Below are 26,429 nucleotides of genomic sequence, written 5' to 3' on the forward strand. Positions count from 1 at the left end.
TTTTCTTTTGTATCTTTTTTTTTTAAGTGAGCATTACTAGTCTTGTACTTTAAGATCTGTATTGAATGAAGCTGTGCCTCCCACTTAGATGAAACTGTACTCCCACTTACAAACCAGCTAAATATTTTGCTGTTGGTGGAAAGCAGTTTGGTTTAATGTGTTCATTTGTATTTGTGGCGCATATCTTTAATGTAAGGCCAGTGTATCATTTGCCTATAATCAACACATGCAGAAATGTGCAGCAGTTCCGCACTCTTTCATCAAAGGTACACCACGCCCATCCTGTGTGCCAGACACAACCGTACAGGTATCCAAGACACAGACCACATTTCTGGAGGCCCCCACGCACCTGGCATCTTTGTGCTCCTGGTACATTGCCCTGATGCGTGGCACTTGACTGTTTGGAATAATAAGGACTAGATGGAGTTCGTTCTGTTTATTTAACCCCGAATCAGAATTGCGGTGGTGTACAGTCAACACTCATGGACTTCCATGCACATTTACCTTATTCTTTGCTCACTGCGCCTCCTGGCATTTTAGACCTTTTCTTCTGAAATGATTTTACACCTTTCAAAAGTATATTTTTCATTGAAGATCTCGTGACCACAAGTGCTGTCTCTGTTTTTATCCCAAAGCATTTTTATTTCATACTTTTTCTTGAAAGGTGGTTTCACCAGTCCTTTGTCATTCCAGGATGGATAGGTGTTTTCTCTCAGACCTTTGAAGAGATGATTAATTTGTCTATGGCCATACCACCCTGAACACGCCTGATCTCGTCTGAAGAGGTGATTAGTTTTGACTTCCACTGATGTTAACTGAGAGGTTAATTTTCAGTCCCACTTAGGACTCTTTCTCTTCTTTTGGCTGCTTTTTCCTTGTCTTTAATTTTCTGTGGTTTCTCTCTACTGTTTCTAGGTGTGGATTTAGTTTTGTTCTCCCTGTTAGGGATTTTCTGGCACTTCTTTGCTTTCAGTTGCAGAAAGTTCTCAGCCATTGACTTGTTGAAATTTGCCCTCCCTCATTCTCTCTATTCTGTCTTGAACTCAGGTTAGATGTGTGTTAGACGAAACTACTTTACCTTCTCTGCCCTCCCCCACCCACTCATCTTTTCCATCTCCGTATCTATCTGTTGCACCCTGAATAATTTCTTCATCTGTCTTCTAGTTCACAAATTCTCTCTTGAACTCTTAATTACTTGTTTAACTCATCCATTGATTTTTTTTTTAATTTCTAGAAAGTTGTTTTGCTTTTCAAAGCTACTTAATCAAACTTGCCGCTTTGACCCCTCACTCTCTTTTATTTCTGTAAACATTTCCAGCATGCATATTTTTCTTCATCTGATAAACATCTGATGTCCTTAGAAGCCTGATTCTTCAGGTTTATGTCTCTCACTTATAAAGAGTTGTTTCTGTCTTTGGAAAAAAAAATTTTTTTCCTTTCCTGTTCTTTTTTTTTTAATTGAAGTACAGTTGATTTGACACTTGTCTTAATAGACATTTCAGGATGTGCTTTTACCACGTACATGTGTGTGTGCCCAGTTGCGTCTGAGTCTTTACAACCCCATGGACTATAGTTCGCCAAGCTCCTCGGTTTCGTATTTTCTATGCAAGAATACTGGAGGGGGTTGCCATTTCCTTCTCTAGGAAAAATAATTTTTTGTTGTTTTTAAGAATTGTGAACTCATACTTGGCTGATCTCAAGTTGTAGATCTCCTGCTGGACCTGGGTTGAGAGGGTCTTCCTCCTGTCAGTATTCTGCCAGCTACCAGGAACCATGTTACCGACATGAAAATACTTTAATTACTAGCCCTGGAGTCTTTTGGCCCTGCAGGTCATATGACTTCAAACCCCCAGCCTGTGTGAGGGTTGCAGGCCCAAGGGCAACCAGTTTCCATCCTGAGCTGAACCTGCAGGAGGCTCTGTTTACCAGTGGATAGAGTTTTGCTCCTGGCTCACTTTTTGCCAAGTGTACTTCACTCTCCAAGGGCCCCAGATTCAGGCAGACTCCACAGTGCTGGCTCCACCTGGCTCTGGCTGGAGACTGTGCCCATTTCCCGTGTTTTCCAGGCTCCTGACCCCAGCAGACGTTCCCCAGAGCAGCCCTTGACCTGAGTGCTGCCTCCCCTTCTGCTTATTGTGCTCTCTCTGTCTCTGGCTCCTTGGAATTTCTCAGATTTTGTAGTTAAACAGGACATTTGAAGAATGTTTAATAGATTGAATCTTAACCAGCCATCCTCAGTGTTTGAAACAGGATGGTTTTCCAGACACTCTGTGTGCCGTGTTGTCAGAGGTGGAACCTGGGGCCTGGGTACAGCGTGGGAGTTCTAGAATCTGGATATTGTGGAGAGAGAGCTATGGAACCTTCTGTTTGGAGCACAATGAAGTGGTTCCTTTGTGCAGGCTGGCAACAAGATTAGACGTGCAGGGATGGGGGAATATGTTAGGCCAAACAAGGCCTATCTGAGTATTTATTGTGTGCCAGACCATGGTAGAGCTTCCCAGGTGGCTCAGTGATAAAGAATCCACCTGCCAATGCAGAAGATACGGGTTCGATCCCTGAGTTGGGAAGATCCCCTGGAGGAGGAGATGGTAACCCACTGCAGTATTTTTGCCTGGAGAATCCCCATGGACAGAGGCCCTGGTGGGTTGCAATACATAGGGTCGCAAAGAGTTGGACACACCTGAGCGACTGAGCAGACACGCAGACGGTGCTAAGCCCTGGGTTTGCCTGATAATCATGTAGTTCATGTGCGGGCACTTACAGAGTACCAGGCGCTTGCTGGGTCCTTCGTCAGTGCTGCAGGAATAAATGATAGGGTTGTTGCCCCAAGGAGCCTTCGTCTAGGACAGTGTTAACAGCGCGTGTGGCCTGGCGCTTCGTAACAGAGCCTCGGCTGCTCTGTACAGTCAGTCTCCTCAGTGACCCTCTTGCCCTCCAGCGTTTGAGAACCACGGGTCTGAGGAAAAGTCGGAGGAAGCAAATGCACAGTTCTAAATGGCACCTTGGGAACACTGGATGGGGTGGGCTGCATAGATGGTAGATACCTTCAGCACTGATAGGAGGGCTAAACTCTGCTAAGGGCTCAAAGAGAATACAAGATAAGCTTGATTGGGATGGAAGAGAAGAGAGCATGAGGCTCTACTTTCTAGAGTTTGGCTTCTTAATCATGACTTTCCCTCAGAAGAGTATATATGGTAGTGACAGAGGAGAGTCGTTAGAGATCAGAAAAGAAAGTAGGTAGACTGTCATCTCCACGGATGGCAATCAGGTCTTCTCCCTGTGACTTTTGTCTTTCACTTTGCTGCAGTCCAGCACAGCATCTCCTCACCTTTCCTCTCTGTCGCTTCTCCTTTTTAAGATGGTGGCAGACAAACTATCTTTATTTCACACTTTTTAAAAAGCTATAGCCTTACAAGGAAGCCTTCTGACCACTCCTCACCTCTTTGGAAAGGCAGACAAGCCCTATATGAGTATTTCTTGTGTACGAGACTGTGGTAGGGCTTCCCAGGTGGCTCAAGTGGTAAAGAATCCACCACTTGAGAAGCTCCCCTGGAGGAGGAAATGGCAACCTATTCCAGTACTCTTGCCTGGGAAATCCCATGGACCGAGGAGCCTGGTGGGCTACATACAGTCCATGGTGTTGCAGAAAGTTGGGCACAACTGAACAGGGTCTGGAGGAGGTGAGCCTGCTGCTTAGGGTGACATTGGTAGTGGTGTCATGCCTTTGACAGATGACGTGGAGTAGTTTGAGGAAGACTCACTGTTTTTGGTAAACTTAAAGTACAAATGGAGTTCCTTTCTTCAGTCATTAGCGCGTGACCACAAGTTTGGGACTGCAAGGCTCTGTAATCTCTTCAGAACTGTTTCTGTACACAAATGGTTCCTGTTTCCTAATGAGGGGAATAGCAGTCCCAGATTTCAGAAATGTTTGCAGCTAAACCCAGGTCTTACTGAGTGTAGTTGACCTGCCTTGAGCTCACTCCACTGCAGGGACAGAGCCATTTCTCATCCCTTTCCTTCAGGGTCTGTTTGGAAAGCCAGTGCTAGATACACTAGCTGGTCTGGGTTACACCTGGGAGGAGCAGGGTTTGCCTGCACCAGGGTGTTGCCTGAGGTTTCCCCATGTTGGGCCTGTGGCTGCCACCTCCATCCTGACTGTACTGCTGCCCCTCCTGTGACATCACCACCTTCTAGGACACGGTGGAAAGGTGGGTCTCCTCAGAGAGGTGAGTCCCACAAACAGGGGAGTGGGACAGCTGGTGGCCGCATGCAGCTGGTGAAGAGGTGGGTTGTTTCAGCTGGCAGCCCGCCAAGGCTCCTGCACATCACCCACCCTCCCTGTTCATTCCAGTGCCTGCTGCACGAGGAAGAGTCATCAACATTTGTTGACTGACTGCAGAAAGAATTACAAATTAAGGGTAATTGTTATTTACTTTGTCTAAAAAAATTAGAAACAACTCAGGTATCCACCAATATGGAATTATATATCCATGACAAATTCTGTGCAACCTTTAAAAAGGAAAAGATCAACTTATTAATAGGTACTGATAAAGAAAGATCTCTCATGTTATTTAGTAGGAAAAACAAGTCACAGAACAATAATCCCATTGAAGAAAAAAACAATTTGATACACATAGAGAGTGAGAGAAAGGGAGCAACAGACAAGACAGACGTGGGTATAGAAAGTCTAGCAGCGCCCAGTCAGCGAGACAGGCTCCGAATCCACAGATTCAACCCATCCCAGGTTGAAAATATTTAAAAAGATATTCTAGAAAGTTCCAAATGGCAAAACTTGAATTTGCTGAGCACCAGCAGCTATATACCCAGCATTTTCATTGTGTTAGTTGTGTAAGTAATACACAGATGAGAAAATGTAAGTTACATGCAGACACTACACCATTTTATCTAAGTGTGGGCACATTTTGGTATCCGGGAGTCTCAACCCCCATGGATACCGAGGGACAGCTAGCTGTATACACTGAACTGTTAAAGTGGCTCTTTTTGAGAGATGGATATGCAGAAGGTTACAAGTTTTTGTTACATGATTTTGTTGTGTTAGAACTTGTTATATATTATGTTTGCAATCAGAAAATTTTTTTTTGAAATTTCAGAGAAATTAAGTAATTGACAGAAATGAAAGTTAGGATTTTAAGAGTAGGGTTTGTAGAAATACTTTAAGATCTCTAAGATGGAAAAAAGGAAAGTCGCTCAGTCGTGTCCGACTCTTTGCGACCCCATGGACTGTAGCCTACCAGGCTCCTCTGTCCATGGGATTTTCCAGGCAATACTACTGGAGTGGATTGCCAAAAGCAAAGTGCTTTTTAAACAATGCTTGCTGCCCCGAGGTGCCCTCTCCATCTACCTGGAAACCAGAGAGAAAAGAGTAAACCCCACAGTGTCCAGAGACCCCACACTGCCTCTCCTGCACTTTTCTTTGTAAAATAGACAACAGGTTCAGTTCTTCTGGACAATTCTTAAAGAAACATCCAACTCCTACAAAAATTTGCTCTGTAGTCACTATTTAAGCCCTTTTATGATATACTCTTGGTACTTCAAAGAAAAAAAATCCCCAGCAACATCTATTGATTTGGCGGTCACATTAGTGCAGAACATTTTCTCCCAAGATTTTAGCTACGGGTCATTTTTTCCCTCTTTCCAGCATATCCATACACCTCTGAGAGCGAGTCAAGTGGCCAGGGGTTGAGACTCACCCAACTAGGGCAATAAAGAGAAAAATTAGTCTAATGCATGGCTTTAACAAGAGGGAGAGCGTGAGCATGAATAATTAATCTCACTAGTCTGTGGCAATCAGATAAAATGAAGTCCCATTTGCTCAACCTTATTAAAAGAGAGAGAGCATGGGAGGGAGAGGGAGATGGTAAAGGTCGTTGAGGGACTCGTAACGTGGGAAGAACCACCTCTGAGATGGGTAATGTGTTTTCTAATCTCTGTGGTCTTTAACTAAACGTAATGGTCAAGGTACTCTTCTGGTAGTTCTGATTTGTTGAATTATTAAACACTTTAGAAAACCCTTGACTCCTGACTACTAACTTAGACATCTTTATGATGAATTTTTGGAGAGGGATTAGATCCCACTGTTTCATTCAGAAACGACCTGTCCTCTTGCAAAAAAAAAACAACTTCCAGAAAAAGTAAAGACATAGGGATAGACTCAGTATCAGATTTTAATTCTTCTATTTACTGAGGACATTTCTTCCTGCTGTCGATGTTGAAGTATTTTAAAAACAAGAGATTGAGTCCAAGTCCTATTGAAAACTCTACAGTGATATGTAAGTGTGGAATGTTACTTTAAAGTAGACCAGGAGATTGCTGGTGTTTTTTTTCCCCTCCCTCTAGGAACTAATTTTTATGCGGTTTTTAGGATATTCACCGTAGACAGCAGATTTGATTTATTTCTAGGTCCACATAATCCTATTTTGGATATTTTATAGTTGAAGTTTTCTCAGAAACTTTATTTTCAACTGCATGAAATAAAAATAAAATTTAGTGTGTTCTCTATAGTCTTTGTGGATTAAGAAGGCATTTTACATTTTGAAATTGCCCTCTCTCCTTTCAGATACTATGAGCAATAGTTTCTTAGGAATTTCCAAAGATTCAGTTCTTATAAATGTATGTTGACAGTGAGATCGATAGTTTTCAAGGTGGGGTCAGTTTATTAACCTCTCAATTCTGAAATATGAATCTGTATACTGATAATTGGTAAGTGTATAGGTTAACAAAAAAATAGCATATCATTTTCATGTGTGTGGTGAGAGGAGACTCTCTATAAAATATTACATTAAAACTGTTGAGTTCAGTGATGAATTTTAACCCCATGATCAACAGAATACAATGTATGCTCATATGTGTGTGTATGTGTGTGTAAATGAAGAGGCTTTTGAACTGTGAATTCTGGGGCAAGTACTGTGTCTTCAGTACTTAATAACAGTTACTGACCCATAGTGAGCACTTAATGTTAAATGAATTACTTTTTAATAAGAGACTTAAATAATCTTCAGAAAGGTTCCTTATGAATCATCCTCCCTGGCCCCCTTTTTTGCTGGAGAGAAGGTGTGCATGCATGCTCAGTCACTTCGGTTGTATCCGACTCTTTGCAACCCTGTGGACTATAGCCCACAAGGCTCCTCTGTCCGTGGGATGCTCCGGGGAAGAATGCTGGAGTGGGTTGCCATGTCCTCCTCCAGAGGGTTTTCCCGACCCAGGAATCGAACCCAGGTCTCCTGCATTACAGGCAGATTCTTTATCCACTGAGCCACCCTGGGAAGCCCGGGAGAAGAGGCAGTGTTCAAATATAATGAATACATTGTCTGGAGACCAAGAATACTTTATTAGCTGCCTCCATACCTTATGGAACAGAGCTTCCTATTATCAAGTGGATGTGACTGAAGAGAGCAGTGTTGGGGAGTATCAGTTGTATCTCAAAAGAATTTTTTTTTTAATGTTTCAAATAGGACTTTGTGTTTTAGTTTGTCATTTAAAGGAGTCATCTAGTGGTTAACTCTGCAAGCTTCATCTTCCTTAATACTTCTGCTGTTCGTTCTTTTACCTGTTGTGGTGTAAATACAGAGGGGGAAAAAGAGATAACCCATGCCGGCTTCTTGTTAGCCTCCCCTATTATGTACTCAGAAGCAGTGAGCCTTAGTTGGTTTCCATTGTTAGGAAATTGGGATGCCTAATTTCCCCACTTGGCATTTTTTGTGTGTCCTTTGAGTTTGTTTGCACCTTGGCCTGGAATTCTTTGGAGTTTCTTTTCTTCTGCATTTCCTTTTGTTCTGGCAGGGACGTCCTCTACTGCCATTACCTGGAAGGGGTCAGGAAATGAGGCGACAGAGCCTCTTCTCTGTGGGAGCGAGTGGTGTGACCGAGCCCTGGGCGATGCTGGGTGGAAGGTGTCTGTGTGGGCCTGCTCCCGTAATGCACACCTGTGTGTTCCTCCTCCTCCCCAGATCCTGGTGTACAGCCTGGAAGCGGAACGCTGCGTCTCGAAGCTGGGCAACGCACTGGGCGACTTCTCCTGCGTCAACCTCCGGGACAGCCCTCCCAGCCTCATGGTCAGCGGCAACATGGACCGCAGGTAGGTCTCCACACAGTTGCATATCTGGCTGCCACAGGCAGCTTCTCGGGAGATTGGGCCACTCAGCCCCACTGAACTCGCTTGATTTCCTGCAGAGCTCACCCTCCTCACTTCTCACTCACAGCTCTGCCCACCTGAGTTCAGCCCTGACCCCACAAATACTGCCTCTTTGAACTTGGAGAACAAAAGTCTCATGTTAGGTAATAGTTGGATGGAGCCGCCTCTCTGCCTCGTTTCTGAAACTCCATGGGAAGGGGGTCTTTTAGACCATTTGGTGGACGCAGTTGGTGGAAAGTCCAGTGAGACCACTTGGAATATCTTTTGTCCCCCTGCTATAAAATTTGTTTGGCATTTAAAAGCTCACTTTCTAATATTAAAAACAATAACCTAAGGGATGAATCATGTTAAGCAAAACAGGGTTGCCTGCCAAGTGATGTCAAGAGTGTGTTTCAGAACACTATGGTGTCCCTCTGGTGATGCGGGAGAGGGGGGAGACTTCATGTGAACAGATTCCAGTTTCTATTTAGCTGATTAGCAGTCTTCCCTTTAACGTATTGGCTGAGGGAGTCAGATTTTCCCGTTCCAGGGTCCCGTGCCAGCTCCGGCCGCTCCAGGACCCATCAGCACGAAAGGATTAGAGTGTTTGAAAAGACGGAGCCCAAATTTTAGGGCTTTTTTTTTTCCTTTCTGTCCCCTCTCCCCCTTGTCTCTTCCTTTCCTTTCTTTCTTTCTTTTGGCTGGATATCTATCACGTCTGATCCAGTGCCCTGAAGGGAGGTAGGGTGGCCGGAGGCCAGGTCCGGCCGGCGGCCCCTCCCCGGCCGGCTCTGGGCTGCAGGTGGCGGGCCGCTCGGTAGGGGTGAGGATCGTGAGGCGGGTCCTCCTTTGTGCCAACTCCCAGACCTCTGTCACATGAGTGCAGCTTGCAAAAATAATTATTTTGTCAAATAATATTTCCAACTTCTGACCTTCACTACTACTGCCCCACTCCCATAGAGCAAAAAGATAATGTGAGTGTGCTTTACTGAAAGAAAATACTTGATCTTATTTTTTTTTCCCTCAAGGCGTCCTGAAACAGCTACTTCTCATACTTGAGAATTAAAATCCTTAGTATACATGCAGGCAGGTTTTTTTTTTTATTTAAAAAAAAGAAAAAGGACAAGCCCTGGGCTTGGTAACTGGCCCCACTTGGGGCACAGCAGGCGGAACAAACCAGTTTGTAGGCTTACTCTTCCCATTTTCATTTCCAGTCTGAACTGGACAAAGGCTCCGAGCGTGCCTGATAGGAGCTCCCCCAGGGGCCCAGCAGCAGCCCCGCCTTCCAGGAGTGCTCTAGGGGGGCATCCAGATGGAAGGTGTGGGACTGTGGTTTATGCTTCAGTGTTTGCCGACAGCATGAGCGTGTAGGTGATCAACCACAGTGAGGCTGCCAGAAAACCAAAATGGTGTTCCCAGGAAGAGAACTCTGCTCTCTGCACAACGCAGCCTAGTTAGCTCTAGAAGCTCACTTATAGCCAGATCGTCCTGACCGTTGTCAGCCGCTCATCCCGCTCTCAGTGAGGAGGCCGGCACGTACTGGGTTAAGCCGATGTTTTATTCTGGAGCAGAGCTGCCTGACTACATACCCACTGCCAGAGGAGAAGCGAGCGCACAGTGTAAAAGGGCTCTCTGGTCATTTTGAAGGCCCAATCTGACCATGTTAAATCCCTTTTATTAATATACCAACATTATGGTTTTTTTCATATGGTAAAGAATCTGCTGGCAAGGCGGGAAGCCTAGGTTTGATCCCTGGTTCAGGAAGATTCCCTAGAGAAGGGAATGGCAACCCACTCCAGTATTCTTACCTGGACAATCCCATGCACAGAGGGGTCTGGCGGGCTGTATAGTCCATGGGGTCAAAAAGAGTCAGACATCACTGAGCGACTAACACTTTCACTTTTCTTTCGTCTTTATGGATGAAAAGAATGGACTTGGGACTTGGAGTTGGGGAGGGGCTGTCCAAAATGGCATTCCATCAGGGCCAGTTCTAGATCTGTATGCCACCAGTTTGACCGCTGCTGGTACCTCAGAGGGTCACCATTGTATATAGGATTGTTCTTTATGAATCACATTTACAGTGTTAGCAACATGAATTTGAAACATGGGGCTTAAAATATTACACATCTGTAAAAAGGAAGGACTTCTCTTGTGGCTCTGCTGGTAAAGAACCCTCCTGCAATGCGGGAGACCTGGTTCGATCCCTGAGTTGGGAAGATCCGCTGGAGAAGGGAAAGGCGGAGTATTCTGGCCTGAGAATTCCGTGGACTGTATAGTCCATGGGGTCGCAGAGAGTTGAATATGACTGAGCGACTTTTCACTTTCAAAAAGGAAAGAATATGGACTCTTAAGTGTATAGAGGCATGTCTTTTGGGATTTTCCCAAAGGCTTAATATTTAATAACTATGAGTAGGATCTCATTAGGTTGTACAGCTTATGTTTTATTTCAGAAGTGAGAGGAAGGGGCAGATACTGTGGAGAGAGCCATGTGGCTTTCACTTAGTGACACATGCAGTTTAAAAACCTTGGGACCTTTTTAATTTTAAAAACTAAATTTCTGTTGCTTTCTCTTGGTACTTTATAAATAACTTGAGAATGGAATAGACTCTAAAGGTACATAAAACTGTCCAAGGTTAAAACAAAAATAAAGTTTCATTAAAGTAAGGAAATCAGCTTGAGTAACTTTGTAAACATGGGTGGAATTATATAAGGAGTTGTGTTTTGGGGTAGAGGGAGGTGGCATGGTATAGGCTGAAATTAAAAATGAAAAAATAGTTCTAGCTTGTCACTAGAGGTTAGGTAGAGTCTGATAAAAGATTATAAAATGATCAAGGTGTGGTAACTGAGTTACTGTTGGGTTGTACCTTGCCCTCATTGGAAGGGAAGGGCGATACGGTGGGCTTTTATAGGTGGGGCTGTGCACAAGAGTTCTAATACCCTAGATCAGTGATGGTTTTTTAAATGTTTATTTTGTGTTTTGCTGCTAAGCCAAGAAGAAAGAGTGGTTAAGCAATATTAGAGGAGGAGGGGTGGGTTGTGCATCCAGTGTTAGGAACGGAAGCTTATGTCTTACCACGTGTCTGTCTTGTGCTCAGAGAGGGCTTAACCCTGTGTGTGAAGTGAGTGAAAGTTGCTCAGTCATGTCCCTCTTTTCGACCCCATGGACTATACATACAGCCTGTGGAATTCTCCAGGCCAGAATACTGGAGTGGGTAGCCTTTCCCTTCTTCAAGGGATCTTCCCATCCCAGGGATCGAACCCAAGACTCCTTCATTGCAGGTGGATTCTTTTTCCAGCTGAGGCACAAGGGAAGCCCAAGAATACTGGAGTGGGTAGCCTATCCCTTCTCCAGCGGATCTTTCTGACCCAGGAGTCGAACTGGATTTTCCGACATTGTAGGCAGGTTCTTTACCAGCTGAGCTATCAGAGAAGCCATTAACTCTGCATATTTTGCATTTAAGATGCACTGATTTTTGTTTTTTTACATTTTCACATCTATAAAATCAAGATGTGTCTTTTATAACATCTTACAAATAATTGGCAGCATGTTAAAATATTACATAAAGTAATGGTGCTTCTTACGTTGGATGGTGTTTTCAATTAAATAAAAGTTTGTATTTGTTCAGTGAAGGCAAAAATAAGTCCATAACTTAGAAATTAGAACGGTTGTGAGAAACTTGATTGGGTTACTAAGATAAAGTCTGCAAGAAATAGACCACTGTGGGTTTGGGTTTTTTTTTTTTTTAGTTTTACCTTTGTCTGGGGTTCACTGAACATTCAGAATCTGTAAGTTTATGTCTTCTATCAAATTTGGGAAGTTTTTTGCCATTATTTCTTCAAATATTTTTTTCCACACTGATCCGTTTCCCTTCTCCCCTGGGACTTTAGCGATGTGAAGGACAGACCTTTTATCTCACAGATACCTGAAACTCTATTCATTTTCTTTCCTAAGCCTTATATTCTTCAGGTTGCAAATATCTATTGATTTAACTCTGGATCTACTAACTTTTTCCTCGTCATCTCCATTGTACTATTGAGCCCATCTAGTGAATTTTTTAATTTTGGATTTTATACTCTGTTCAAAATTTCCATTGTTTCTATTTGCTCCTAATCTCATCCTTTCTTATCCCTGTACCTTTACCTCCTGGAATATAATTGAAATAGCTGCTTTAAAGTCACTGATGATTCCTAAAGCCTGAGTTATTTTAGGGTTGACATTGTTTTTTGCATGGAGAACGGGTTACATCTTCCTGGGGCTTTCAGGGTGGGAGGAGTATCAAGTAATGTGGGATGTGTCCTGGACATTTTGTGTCCGCTTTGTGTCCTGTTGCATAATCCTGTTTCAAACAGGCACTCCCCCTGGTTAAGACTGCAACTTGTGTCTTGCCTTCAGTGGGTGTCAGTTCAGTTTTCTCTGACTCTGTCCTGCATGTGTCACCCGGAGCTTAGTCTGAGACCATCAGTCTTGCTGGAGCCTTTGTTGCACAGCTTAGCATCTGCGTGAGCAGGAGTCACGCCCAGTGTCACGGGCTCCCCGTCTCCAGTTCCTCCCGCTCTTCATCCCTACACTTCCTAGCTTTCAGGGCCCCCTTTCCCAGGGCCTCTGACCAGGAGATGGGGTTTCTCTCAAAGTCTCACCTGTGAGTGCAGCTCTGTGAGTACGGACTGCCCATGGGCAAACCAGAGAGAGAGGAGAGGGAATCCCCAGAGACCCACACCCACATTCTTCAGACGTAGGGGCTTCTGTCGTCGGTTCTTCAGAAAGAGGGTGATGATTCTGTTAGCATTTCAGCTCCCGCACCATTACACAGGCTTCTCCTGGAGCTCATGCTCGGGGTGAGGCTCTTCCTCCCCCACCCACGACCTCCACAACTCGCTGTACTGAGTCAGCTCTCCAGGGTCCTTAGGTCCTTGCCTTTTTGTTCCAGAGGTTTTGGTTGTAGCAGCAGAAGACAGGCAGCTATGGGCTTACTTGAAGTCAGAATCAGAACTCCTGTTCTCTTTAAATTATTAAAATAAGCTCAATAGTTGGCAGCAGAGAGCTGTATTACAAGGGGTCCCTTCCCATTCTGTTGCTCTCAGTCTCCTCTCTGGGAGCTGCTCCTTCCTCTCTAATGAGTGAATCCTGGGATCCAGACTAGGGACTGCTCCGCTGGGGACCACCAGAATAAGAGCTGGTGAGAAGGTGGGACTTCCTGGCGGTCCAGGGCTTAGGACTCTGTGCTGTCATTGCTGGGGCCTGGGTTCAATCCCTCGTCAGGGGAACTAAGACCCCACCCCGCAAGCCGCGTGGCAGGGCCAAAAACAACAAAAAAGAGTTGGTGGTAAGGGCGTGTGTCAGGTTGTTAGTGGGCTGCCAAGGCAGTTCTCGCTGAACCAACAAATCCCACTGCTTTTTCCTCCTGTAATCTTTCTTTTTAAAACTTTAGCTTAATCAGAGAGAATTTACATACCTACAATTCACCAATTTAAATTATACAATCCCGTGTAAAGTTCACAAGGTTGGTGTGATCTTAGAATACTTTTTCATCACCCCAGACAGAAACCTTGTGCCCATTAGCAGACACTCTCCACATCCCCCCAACCCCTCTAGCTTTTGGCAACTGCTAATCACTTCCTGCCTCTATGGATCTGCTTTGGAGATTTCACATAAATGGAATCATAGAACATGCGACCTTTTTGTGGCTGGCTGCTTCTTCCATTCAGCATAGTGTCTCCAAGATAAGCTCAAATCACCACCATCGCTCCTTATGGCCAAGTCGTTTCCCACTGTGTGAGTGTGCCACATCCACTCGTTCTTCATCCATCAGTTAGCATTTGGGTTGTTTCCACTTTCTGGTTCTTATGAATAGTGCTATTACCATTCAGCCACAAACTTTGTATAGGTGTTATATTTTCAGTTCTCTTGTGTATACATACCTAGGAGTGGGATTGCCGGCTTATATAAGTCAGTGTTTAACTATCCAGGGAGCTGCCAGACACTTTTCCAGTGGCGGTGCCGTCTTCCATCCCCACCAGCGGTGGGTGGAGGTTCTAGTTTCTCCGCACCCTCACCTGTACTTAGCGTTGTCTCTGATGATAGCTGCCCTGAAGATGTGACGTTGAACATCCTTTCATGTGCTTCTTGGCCTTTTTGGATAAATGTCTGTTCAGAGCCTTAGTCCATTCTTTAATTAGGTTGTCTTTTTATTTATTGAGTTGTATGAGTTCTTTGTCTAGTCTGGATACCAACCTCTTATAAGATACGACTGGTAAATATGTTTCCCCATTTTGTGGGTTCTTTTCACGCTCTTGATAGTGTTCTTTGAAGCATGGAAGTTTTAAATTTTGATTGAGTTTGACTTTTCCAGTTTTTCTTTACTGCTTGTGCTCTTGGTATCATTGAAGAAGCCATTTCCTAGCCCAAAGTCACAGACATATTCCTATGTTTACTTAGAAGAATTTCTGTGGTTTTGCCCTCCATTGAGGTCTGTGACGCGTTTGGAGTTAAACTTTTGTATGTAGTGTGGGGTGGGGGTCCCGCCTCTTCTTTGCCTGTGGATATCCACTGTCCTAGGAGAGCCATGGTCTGCTGAGAAAAGGCTATTCTTTCCCCATCAGATCGTCTGGCCGCACTGTTGAAAACCAGTTGACTGTACAATGGAGAGGTTGTGCTAGGTATACTCATCTGTTTAAAATTCTAAAGGATATTACAGTCAGCTAAATGTTTCCATATTCCCAATGTTCCTTGTTAATTTGGTGTTATACATATCTCATTTTTGTCCACAGGTGGTGTCATGGGCTGTCTTGTAAGGATTATAGAGTGTTCAGCCTCACAGAGCTCTTTAAGACCATCCAGTGGCGGCCGAGCTAAGGAGACAGGCCTAGAAAGGTCGAGTGATCACTCTCACAGGGCTTATTACTTTTGTGGGCAAAATACAAAGAACTCTAGAGAGACAGCTTTACAATACAGAGAGCTCTGACCATGGCCTGGTTGGATTCAACTCGTCAGTTCTGCCTGAAAATCCATGTTTTTCTAGTTGCTGTTAAAAATAAATCATTCACCAAAGACCATCATTGGTGCTGTGTAGATATAGATAAGTAGATAGCTACAGCTACTGATTTGGCCATATGTTATATTTTAAAATCCTCTTTAATAGCCTAGCTTTGATGAGACAAAACAGAATCATGTTATTGATTTCTTTAAAAAAAAACAAAAAAACTTGTTTTCTTGATTAATTTGGTCATTTTGAAAAAGAAGGACTGTGTTTTCATGCCATCTTACTGGTTGCCTTTATTTTCTGGATAGAAGTATAGCTGAAGGTCACGTCTTTCTTCATGAAACTGCCAAGCCAGAGTCTGAACAGCCTTCATTTTTGCCATCAAATACAGTGTTTTGCCTTTTTTTTTTGGCCTTATTATTATAAGGGACTATTTAGTCCAAACCAATGGGAAGCAAGCTCTGAGTTGTGACCGCTAATTAAAGAGTCTTGGAGCTTGCTTCTCGCCCTGACAAATGCAGAGTTGTGATGGCTTCTGGTGCTGTTGCCGGCTGTTAGGGAGAGCGAGTGGGGCGTAAATGTTACACTTGCTCCATCTGCAAGTGTTATAATAAGTTATTCAGAGCTCTTAGCACAGGACCAGCCAGAGCGTGCCTCCCTCTCGCTTCCAGCACGTTTTCCTGCCCATCAGATGGATGCTCCTCTGTTGGGAGTCTTTGGAAGGTTCTGGTGTCTTTTGTTTTAATTGGCGGGCTCGAAGCCGACTCCTATGGTGTGATTTTCATTAGAGAGGGGCTGGAGAGAAGGAGAGTGTTGGAACAGTCCTCCAAACCCAACCATGAATATTAAACATAATACAATTACAGCTTTCAGACCAATTTTTTTTTCCTTTTCATCGGGCAAAGTTGATGAAACGCACGCTGGCTGGGGATTCACCGTGTCCACCACGGGCTTCTTTTTGTCCCTGGAATCGGTTGTCTTGGCATGTCTGTGCCCGTTCACCGTGCTACCTGTTTCCCCGTGTCAGGTATTTGATTTGTGTGCCGAGGGCACACGCTCTGCCAAGGAGCGCTGCCATTCAGGCTGGGGCCACGAAAGGTTCGTGGGGACTTCCCGCCCTGGTTGCTGTCTGTCTAGCAGAGACCAGAGCCTTGCCTCTCTAAGGAGATGTCTTCTGAGTGCTTTCCTTTCTCCCTACGGGGAGAGGTTCGAGTCTGCTTTTGGCCCATCTTTGTTTTCCTTAGTGATAGAATACACTAACGGCGTATCTTTCAGTGTATTTGTGTTTTGTTTGGAGCCATCCATGCTGGTATCTAAATACAATAGGAAAACAGATGGCAAACTTTGAACTTCTGGACCAAATTTGTGTTTGCCTTTGTCTCCTTAACAGCCAAACTGTAAATGATGAGAGTATAAATATTCAACAGAGGAGCTCTTTATGAAAATCACCAGAGCAAAATAGACCCTTATTATCCAAATATGCACTGAAAAGTACTCGAGCTAAAAATTTCTCCCTCCCCCTCGTCCTTTTCTGGTTCCCATTAGTAGGCCGTGCAGCTGCAGCCTGCAGGCAGGGTTCCCTTCACAGCAGCTCTACCTTTTCTCTCTTCTCTTACCCACAAATGGCCAAAGATTAGTGTCTCCAAATGCTGACCCAGGGAGCGCTTTGTCCTCACACTCGCTCTGCCTCTCTCTGGTCACCGACCCCCTCACTGGGAAGCGGGGCTGGGCGGGGAGGAGGTTGACGGAGCTCTCAGTCGTCCAGCCGACAGCCTGAAGGCAGCCCTGGACCTCGCCTCTGTGTCCTAAGACACTAGGTTTCTAAAACCCTGTGTGATTTGAAACAGAACACCTACGTGGAAGTGTATGCAAGGTATGTTGTGTAGAATTTAAAGAACAACCGAATGCCTGGGCATCCCCCCAGCGCGCACACACACAAGAAACAGAGCATGACCAGTACTTGAAGGCCCAGCCCCGGGAGCCCCTCCCAGTCACGCGTGAGCTTGTTTCTTAAATAGTTCGGCTGTGTCTAGAATGAGAAGTAAAGGCTGCCTTCATTCCGCTCATTCTTCCTTGACGTTCTTCCCCACGGAAACTACTGTTACCAGTTCAGTATGTGTGTCCTTCCAGAATTTTACTTTTAAAAGTCTTTAAGAGAAGTCATCTATACCTTTAAAATTCAAAAGCACAAAAAAGTACATACGGGGAGAAGTTGTCTCCTGGGAGCGTCCCTCTGCTCAGAGGAGGCTGGGTAGCTGCATTCTCCAGAGGGGGGCCTTCACAGTCAGGTGGGTGCAGCTGCCACCACCCCCCGAGCTGGCACATCCTGGGACCGGGTGCCTGGGGTGAGGCAGTGTGTGGGTGACGGATGCCCTCAGTCCGCGTCGTTCTCATCCTCTCCTGCCTGTGCAGGCCTCCATCACGCCTGTACGGACGCACCGTCACGGCCTCAGCTGATGGAGGTAGGTAACTTGTGCGCACCATTGAGTCTCTCAGATTCATGATGACGCAAAAACGATGCTCTGATTATCATAACATCTTTTTGTCTCAGGTTGCTTTTAAGACCTCTATTTTTTGTGGTTTCCCACTTTATGATGATACTCTTTGATATGTATCTCTTTTTAAGTTATTCTGATTAGTGTTCATGAGTGTGCGTATGCCTGTCTTTCATTCTGGGAAAATAGCCATTAACACTTCGAATAGTGCTCCTTTGCCATACACTGTATTTTCTCCTTAGGGAAACTTCTTTTGGGCATAAATAAGCTGGACCGTCTGCTCCCATCCTTCCTGTCTCTTAACCCTTCATTCACATTTTTCATCTGCTTCTCTCTCCGTGCTCCATTCTAGGTAACTTTTCAGATTTATTTTCTAATTTACAAGTGCTTTGTCTAATCTGCTTCTGGACTGTCTGATGATTTTAACTGCAGGATTATGTTTTTGTGTCTAGAAGTTCTATACTGCTTTTTTGTGAAGCGACTTCTCAATACGCCTGTTTGGGCGGCCCCCAGTCTTGGCCCTGTGGTGCAGGAAGAGCCAGGCCCACTGCTTCCTGTGACTGGACCTGCCTTCAGCCTCACCCCTACCACACACGCCTGCAGGCGCTGGAAACCGCAGCTCAGGCTCTCCAGGCTGGTTTTCTATAGGGGTCCCAGGGAGGTCAGGTGCTCTGTGAGTTCATCAGGGCTTTTAGAAGGATGTAGTTACGTCTTACCCAGCAATATTAAGTGATATTTACTGGGATGGTCAGCAGGTACCTGAAACAGAAGCCTCATCTTTGCTACTAAAAAAGTACTGTGGCTAATGGCCTTATATATACGTGTGTGGATGTACACATATATTAGATGTGCGGTTATTTAGTTGCTAAGTTATATCTGACTCTTTGTGACCACATGGACTGTAGCCCACCAGGCTTCTCTGTCCATGGGGTTTTCCAGGCAAGAATACTGGAGTGGGTTGCCAGTTCCTTCTCCAGGGGATCTTCCTGACCCAGGGATCGAGCTCACGTCTCCTGTGTTGCAGGCGGATTCTTTACCACTGAGTCATTGAGGAAGCCCCCAGTATGAGATGTAGCCTAGATAAAATCCTAGAAGTAGAGCGGCTAGGTCAAAAGTGAAGTATATTTTTTAATTTGTTGGATATTGTCAAATCACTCCGCAAAGAGAAGGTTCGTGCTCCCATCAGCTGCACAGAAGTACCTGTCCATCCAGGACGGAAGATCTCAGAGAACTGCAGAACTTTACCTTTGCAGGGTGGACAGTTTGACAAGCGCTCTTACGGTGCTGTAGTTTTAGTGCATAATTTCTCTCGTTACCAGTGAATTTGGACATCTTGTACGTGTTTAAAAGCCATTAGTATTAATATTTCTTTTCCTGTCAACTTTTTCTTTTCTCTCAGTTTAATAATGGGTTATCAGTGACTTGCCTGGTGGGGCAGGGGTTCCGTCCCTGCCCTGGTCAGGGAACTAAGCCAGCATGCTGCAACCAAGACCTGACCAGCCAACTAAATATTTCAAAAATAATGGGTTATATCAATTTAAATGAATTTTTTTTAAAACAAGAAATTAGCCAGTCCTCTCTGCTGCAAACATTTCCCCCAGTTTACCAGTTACATGGACTTCTATTTTTTTTTTTAATGTTTTTAGAAAGGCCTGCCTATCTCTAATATTTTTAATTGTTTTTAATTCTCTAAGTCCTCCATAGTTAGTTTTGGTGGGTAGAGCTCCACGTTGAGAAAGTTATTATAAGGTACTTTGTCTTTAATTGCTAATTTAAGTGGGATCTTTTCTTGTAATGGAAGGAAGGGGCACAGCAAAATGAATTTCTTAGGTGTTATTTTTTATTTTACATATGATGTAACTGTACACATCAGCCGTTAAGTACACATGATATTCCTCCCTCCCGCTCCTCTAGGCTGTCAGAGCACTGGGTGGTTGAGCTCCCTGTGTGACAGTGTATTAAATGTACTAAAACCCACCTGCAAAAGTGTAAATCATGGGGCGGTTTTTTAATTGGAATATTTGATTTATACTTTTTACATGTGGGCTTTTTTTCCCGCCAAGTTTTATGAAACGTTTAGTACACTGTACCCGTCTCATCGTTATGAAGTACTCTCAGCTAATGCTTTTTGCTCTGAAATTTTCAGTATTAAAATTGTTACCTCTCTTCCTTGTCACACGCCAGTGTGCCTTTCACAGCACATACTGAGTTTTGCTCTGTGACTGTTTGAGGTTCTTCCTCTTCCTCGTAAGAACTGGGTTTGTCCTCGTCCTGTGCGTCTGTCTGCCCAGCTGACATAGTAGGTCTTTCTCTGCTGTCTGCGATGCTCATACCACATTCTGTGGGGGGCAGGGGGCTCCTCACTGTTCTTCTGATATTTTGCCACCCCACTTTCTTTCAGAGAGTATCCACGGGTAGCTCACTTTGAGTCCTTTTCTGGTAGAAATTAAAAAAAAAAATCTTCATTATGCCTTCAAACTTGGTAAGTAATGCAGTATAGAATTTCCCGTTGAAATAATTTCCCCTCAGAATGCTGAAAGTAGCTTGTGTGTGGGTATGCTCATACAGCTGTAAGAGCCCAGGGCCTGGAGCGTGTTCGAGTTCTTCCCTCTCCCCACGTTCTCCGTGTGGGACGCGTTTGTCCAGCTCCCCTGCCAGCTGGTGGGCAGCAGTAGTCTCTTCTTGGTGGTAGAAATTCAGCACGTACTTGTATAAAAAGTAGTTTTTAAAGATTCTCTTCAGATTATTACAAGGTAGGTAATTATCTCAAGATTTTAGATGAGCAGCTCCCCAGTGTCTACATAGTCTCATCATGACTTTCTTATGCTTAGTCAACGATGGATGCATCCCCTTTCCAAATTTCAACAAGACGCTGATGAACATGTACCACTCCACCTGAAAAGGGCTGTTTTTCGGGTGAACTGGGCACTGGTTCAGGTTGCAGACGAATGTAGCGGTTTTACATCTTGCCCTTAACAGACTTGCATACAAACAGCAGAACTGCCATGCTGGGCTTCTCAGGCCCAGGTCCTCATGGAGGCAGCGTGCCAGTCAGGTCACAGCCTCCCTCTCCGGGGGCTGCTGTCCCGGACAGCTGTTATCTGTGTCCTTGTTCTGTGCTTTGATCTACCCCGGTGGCTCAGAGAGTAAAGAATCTGCCTGCAATGTGGGAGACCCAGGTTCAATCCCTGGGTTGGGAAGGTGCCCTGGAGAAGGAGATGGCAACCCACTCAAGTATGGACAGAGGAGCCTGGCAGGCTACAGACCACGGGGTCGCAGGGAGTCGGACACGACTGAGTGACTAACATTTTCACTTTTGTGTGCTTTGAGCAGCTGTGGGTGCTCTGAACTAGGTCATTGCTAGTGCCCCGTAGCCTCCTGTGAGAGTGCACCACAGAGGTGAATGTTCAGATGTTTCATGTTCTTCATCTTCACAGGGTTGCTGTGCACAGACGAGGAGGAGTCTGTCACCTCGGGCTCTAATGCTAATTCTCTGCTCACCTCGGGCCCTGCAGGGTGAGGATCCACGACCTCCGCACTGACAGCATCGCCCTGTCCATCTCCGCCCACCAGCTCGGAGTGTCCGCAGTCCAGATGGACGACTGGAAGATCGTCAGTGGAGGCGAGGAGGGCCTGGTCTCTGTGTGGGACTACCGGATGAGCCGGAAGCTCTGGGAGGTTCACTCCAGGTAGGCCGGCCTGCAGGTGCTGCTGTGATCCTCCGAGCCAGCTGCTGAGATCTCTGGAAGTGGTCTCAGAACTGGAGCTGCTCTGCTGCCTGTTCAGACGGCCACCACACGGCTTGGGTAGAGACCGTGATGGGACAGACCCCCCCCAATCCATCCACTCCAGGGAGTGTTGCCGTTTACAAGGGCACTTCACACTGAAAAGTTCAGGTTCAGCTAAGGAGGAATTTGTAACTTTAACCTTTAGCTCTAAAATTCAAGAGACAGATACTCTCGCAAGCAGAGCAAATGGCTAGGTAAATGGAACTAAGGGGGCCTCACGTGTTAAACATCTTGAGCTTGCTTCTAACCTTTAAAGCAGAGGTGGCCTCACCTGAGCAGGGATCAGCTGGAGCCGACCAGAGGCTGCCCCCTCGCCCACACCCACCCAGCCCCGCCACGTCCCTGCAGGAGACAGGCAGCGAACCCCTCCCACCCCCAGCCCCCCGGGTTGTCCGTCAGCACCGCTGTGACGAGACGCAGAGCTTCCACAGCTGAGGCTGCAGATGGACACCGAGGCGTGTCCCCGCCAACTGCATGGCATGAAGAAGTGAAGACTGCTCACAGGTCCAGTTTAAGTACAAGGTCCAAAGAGGACTGGCTTGCCTTCTTGCGGGGCAGTGGTAGCCGGCGCTGGGCCGGCAGCCTTCTCGGCTGGGGCGCCTGCCTTCCGTGGTGACGCAGCGAGTTGCCACCAGGTGGTGCCAGAAGGCAGCAAACGCCCACACCGCGGCTGCCCTGAACCATCTATAAGGACAGCCGTTACTTTTTCTCAAGAGCTGTCTCAGCCTGGCCGCTCCAACAGCCCACGAGGCCTGCCCTCGAGCAGAGCTCATCTCTCTCCCTGAAAAGCTGTTCTCCCTCGGGTGGATCGTTAAGGTGAAGCCAGGGTAAGTAAGGTGGTGCCCAGAGCTGTGTCCTGCCCCACCTTCCTAGCTCAGTTGTGATGCCCGTCAGTTCTCACCAGTGCTTAGCACTTGTTCCAGAGAAGGTCTCAAAGCCTCGTTTACCAGCGCAAGGCTTTGATGCTGCTCAGTCTGCTGGGGATTTTCAGACTCAGTCCAGTCCTGGCAGCCAGTGCCCCATGGCCTCTTGAGCTCTGGTCCCGCTGTTCTCAATCTCCCACCCCACTGCCCACCACAGCCACACTCCCCAGGTGTCCCCCCCGCCCCCCGCCCGGGACTGAGCCCTGACCTGTCCCTCCCCGTCCTCCTCTAGACTTTGCTCTCTAGCCCTCTTGACTCGCTGGGCCGAAGTTCTCCAGGAACACTTTTCTGTCCAGTCTGTGCCGCAGACCCTGGATTCAAGAACCCCGTCACCACCTTAAGAGGATCCTCTGTTCTGGCCAAGATGCCTGTCCTGCCCGCAGCCGTCTCCGGGGCAGGGACACCCCCTCAGCCCCTCCAGGCCACCCCCTGCCCTTCTCAGAGGGCCTGGCTGACCCCTGTAGTCTGTGCTGGTGTCTCCTGTTCCTCCTCCCAGTGCTGAACTGTGTCTCATCACATCTCTGGTGCTCTGGAAACACTGGTTGCTTTTCATGAGAATAGAGCCCACCTTCTTAACACTTGGGACGCTCTCTGATGGCAGGCATCTGCTTGCATTAGATAGTTTTTCTATCCTGTGTCTGGCCCATTGCTCCACTGGAGGAAGTTTTTTTAAGTGAACAAAAAGTCTTTGCTACATAGGTTTTATGGCAACCCACTCCAGTATCCTTGCCTGGAATATCTCATGGACTGAGGATGGAGGAGCCTGGTGGGCTGCAGTCCATTGGGTCACGAAGAGTGGGGCACGACTGAGTGACTACACTTACACATGGGTTTGAAGCCACTTTGTTCCTAAACTTTCTGAATGTGCTGTCACAACCCAGAGTACAGCCCTCTGAGAGGGGCCAAGCGGGAGTCCTGTCCTGGGGGTGGCCGGGGGCGGGGCAGGCGTCTGGGCCAGAGCAGAGGATCCTTTCAAGAGTAGAGGTGAGGAGGCTCCAGAGTCCAGGGCCTGGCGGGGCCTTCGTGGGCAGCACTGGGTACACCCTGCAGATGGGGAACCTGGCTCAGAGAGCTGGCGTGGCTGGGCCTAGGCCAGCCTGCGAGCGGGGCTGTTCTCCACTGCGCGTGTCTGAGGTGTCTCAGGTTATTTGACCCTTACGTCCGAGCGCGCCAGGTGCTGGAGTGTGGGCCAGAGCACAGGGCCATGGAGACGCGTGGCCAGAGGAGGCCCAACGGGTGGTCTGGTCTCCGCGAGGCTGGGGACCGGAAGCCAGACACTGGCCCTCGGGGGCCCAGTTTCCTCTGCTGTGAAGGAAGAGCCTGGCTTAGGCGGCTCTGGAGCCCCATGCAGCTCCCCGCTTTGAGGCCCTGGTAGCAGAGGCAGGATGCGAGCTCCTGCAGGCTTACCCTGACGAGCATCCCCGTGTGTTGCAGGCACCCCGTGCGGCACATCTCCTTCAACAGCCACAGCCTCATCACGGCCCACGTGCCCTACGAGCGGGTGGTGCGCAACGCTGACCTGGACAACTTCGCCACTCACCGCAGGTCAGCGCTCAGGGCGGGGGCTGGTCTGGGTGTGTAGGTGTTCAGAACAGACACTCTTAGCCTGATTTTGTTGCTGGAACAGCCTGGGCCACCTTGTTCCCTGCAGGGCGGCAGGCACGGCTGTTCTTTTCATTGAGGTCAGGAACAGAGAGATGTGGGCAGTACCACGGGCTGAGTGCCTGCTGCAGCTGGATGCTGTGGGGGTGGGGAGGTGGTAGGGACATGGTGGGGCTGTGGCCACATGCCTAGAGCCCAAGACCGAAGGCTTAAGATGGTGGTAGAAGCCTAGCGACAGTGCCAAAGCCCAGTCCTCACGCTCAGCCCGAGGCTGCCAGCCGGGGCCTCAGAGGCCCTCATTACCGGTGGCCTGGCTCCCTGCCCAGTCGGGCACCTCCCCACACTCACGTCCCTCCGCCAAACCTGTCTGCCCACCTCTTCATCTCTAGGCGTGGGACTGAGTGTCAGACACACTGGGACACTCGTCATGAACGGCTGTCTCGAGCAGACGCCACGGGGGCAGGGGCTGGGCCCTGGGACTGACCGTGCTTCTCTGTGCGTTCTCTAGACACCGGGGGCTGATCCAGGCCTACGCGTTTGCAGTGGACCAGCTGGCCTTTCAGAGCACAGTGCCCGTCTGCCGCTCGGCCTGCGACGCCATGCCGGGTTACAACTACGACCTCGCACTCGCCTTCCCCCCTGACAGCATCTAGGGAAGCGCCTCACTGGAGAGCGGGAGGGGCACTGCACGGGCTGAAGCGTGGAGAAGAGCAACCCCGGGCGCACTGTGCGACCCCACACCCCTCTGCTTCCCCCTTTGCTGGGGGGGGTCTCCCTGCATCGTTGTGTACACTACACAGAGGCCTTCACTGTAGCCCCCCCTCCAGCACTCTCTCTCCAGTCTCCAAACCCCTTCTTCTCTGGGGGGCCTTTGGATACGCTGGTCTCTGAGCTGACAAGGCCTCATCACCCACCCAGCTCTTGGATCTGAGGTCACGAATTCAACTCTGGGTCATCCCCAATCTGGAAGGTAGTCCTTTATGCTGGTAGCTTTTGATTTATAATTCTATATTTGTACAATGATTTCATTAACAACTGTTTTGCTTACTACGGTGTCTGTAACATGTGATACAAAGTAGACATTTTCTACATCCTCATGAATAAACACCTGTCCTCCACATAGGGGGAAGATGATGGATTCTGGAGCAGAGAATGAGAACGGGGATAAAACTGGAGGAGCCGTTTAACCCACTGAGATAAGACAGGATATGTTAACCCACTGACATAAGACAGGGTAACACAAGAGACCTGTTCATGCTGATAAATAGCTTCCATTTCCGTAAGATTAAGAGGGCAAACCATTGCATTCCTCTTGATTTAAAGAGTCTTGTAATCAGCAGCAGCAGTTGCCTACCATACCTACAAAATATCAAAGCAGAAAACTGGTGGAGCTAAACAGACAAATCCATGCTCATGGTGGGTGGTCAGATCAAATCAGTAAAAATAAGGATTTGAAAGACATACTTACTATAATTTATAAGCTCAACACAGTGGATGTAGATAGGATCCTGTACCTTTGCAGATACCCACAGGCCACACACAAGAAATGAGCACGTATGGAGGGCACAAGGAGCAGCTCGGATTAGATGAAGAGCAGCAGACAGGCCCAGTCCAGTGCCCCAGTCCCGGTGGGTTGCAATCAGACAACCGAGTGCTGAGCAAAGCAAAGACCTGGAGACTCCAGGCGCTCCTGAATTAACTGGGGATTTTTAAATTTTTAATTGGAGGATAACTGCTTTACAACGTTGGGTTGGCTTCTGCTGTAAGCAGCATGAATCTAACTTGCTTTTAAAGAGGGAAATAGAAGTGGAAACAGGAAGGGTGACGGTGGAAGCGCTGACCATCCAGACCCAGGGGATGAGGCCAGGATGGGGCAGGGAGACCTTGCGGCTTAATAGAAAACAAGACAGGAAGTCAGTGCCCTGAGCGGGCACCTCAGGAAGCTCAAGAGAGGTCCTAGTGACCCCAACAGAAGGAAGGCGTTAGGATAAAAACACCCATGAACTAGTGTTTAAGCGTTCGTTGTTCAGTCGTGTACCACTCTTTACAGCCCTATGGAGGGCAGCTCACCAGGCTCCTCTGTCCATGGGATTCTCCAGGCAAGAATACTGGAGTAGGTTGCCATTCCCTTTTCCAGGGGATCTTCCCAACCCAGGGTCTCCTGAATTGCAGGCAGATTCTTTTCCATCTGAGCCACCAGGGAAATCTCATGAACACCAACAAATAGTGAAGTTGATCCTAAAGCCTAAAGCAGTTTTTTTTAAAAGATGAAATACACAGCTGTTGATAAAGGTTTTAAAAAAGAAAGCCCAAGGGACTATCAAACAGAGTAAGTATATTTTCAGCGTGGGGATAGTTTGCCTACACTGATCCCAGAGCAAAGCGCAGCTTTCCCGCTGTTCACAAGCATGTGCGTATGGCTGGGAAACCCACCGTTACCTGGAGTCCTGGAACTTTTGAGTCCTGAGGGTTGTGGAAGGCTTTTTCTTTTTCAGATTAAGGTCTTCATC

At 47.0% G+C, this 26,429-nt stretch overlaps 1 protein-coding gene across 1 annotated transcript in view; it reads left to right on the top strand.

Moving 5' to 3' along the window:
- The window catches only part of FBXW8 (F-box and WD repeat domain containing 8), a 113,526-nt gene extending 88,471 nt beyond the window's left edge, over window positions 1–25,055 (top strand). Inside the window, exons 8-11 of the mRNA XM_070386097.1 lie at window positions 7,968–8,095; window positions 21,122–21,295; window positions 23,752–23,862; window positions 24,428–25,055. Coding sequence (XP_070242198.1) covers window positions 7,968–8,095; window positions 21,122–21,295; window positions 23,752–23,862; window positions 24,428–24,572 — 558 coding nt within the window. The 3' untranslated portion in view covers window positions 24,573–25,055. The remainder of the gene's footprint in view (window positions 1–7,967; window positions 8,096–21,121; window positions 21,296–23,751; window positions 23,863–24,427) is intronic.
- The last annotated feature ends 1,374 nt before the right edge of the window (window positions 25,056–26,429 follow it).

The sequence above is a fragment of the Bos mutus genome, chromosome 17 (genome assembly GCF_027580195.1).
Source record: "Bos mutus isolate GX-2022 chromosome 17, NWIPB_WYAK_1.1, whole genome shotgun sequence".
In the NCBI taxonomy this organism is placed as follows: domain Eukaryota; kingdom Metazoa; phylum Chordata; class Mammalia; order Artiodactyla; family Bovidae; genus Bos; species Bos mutus.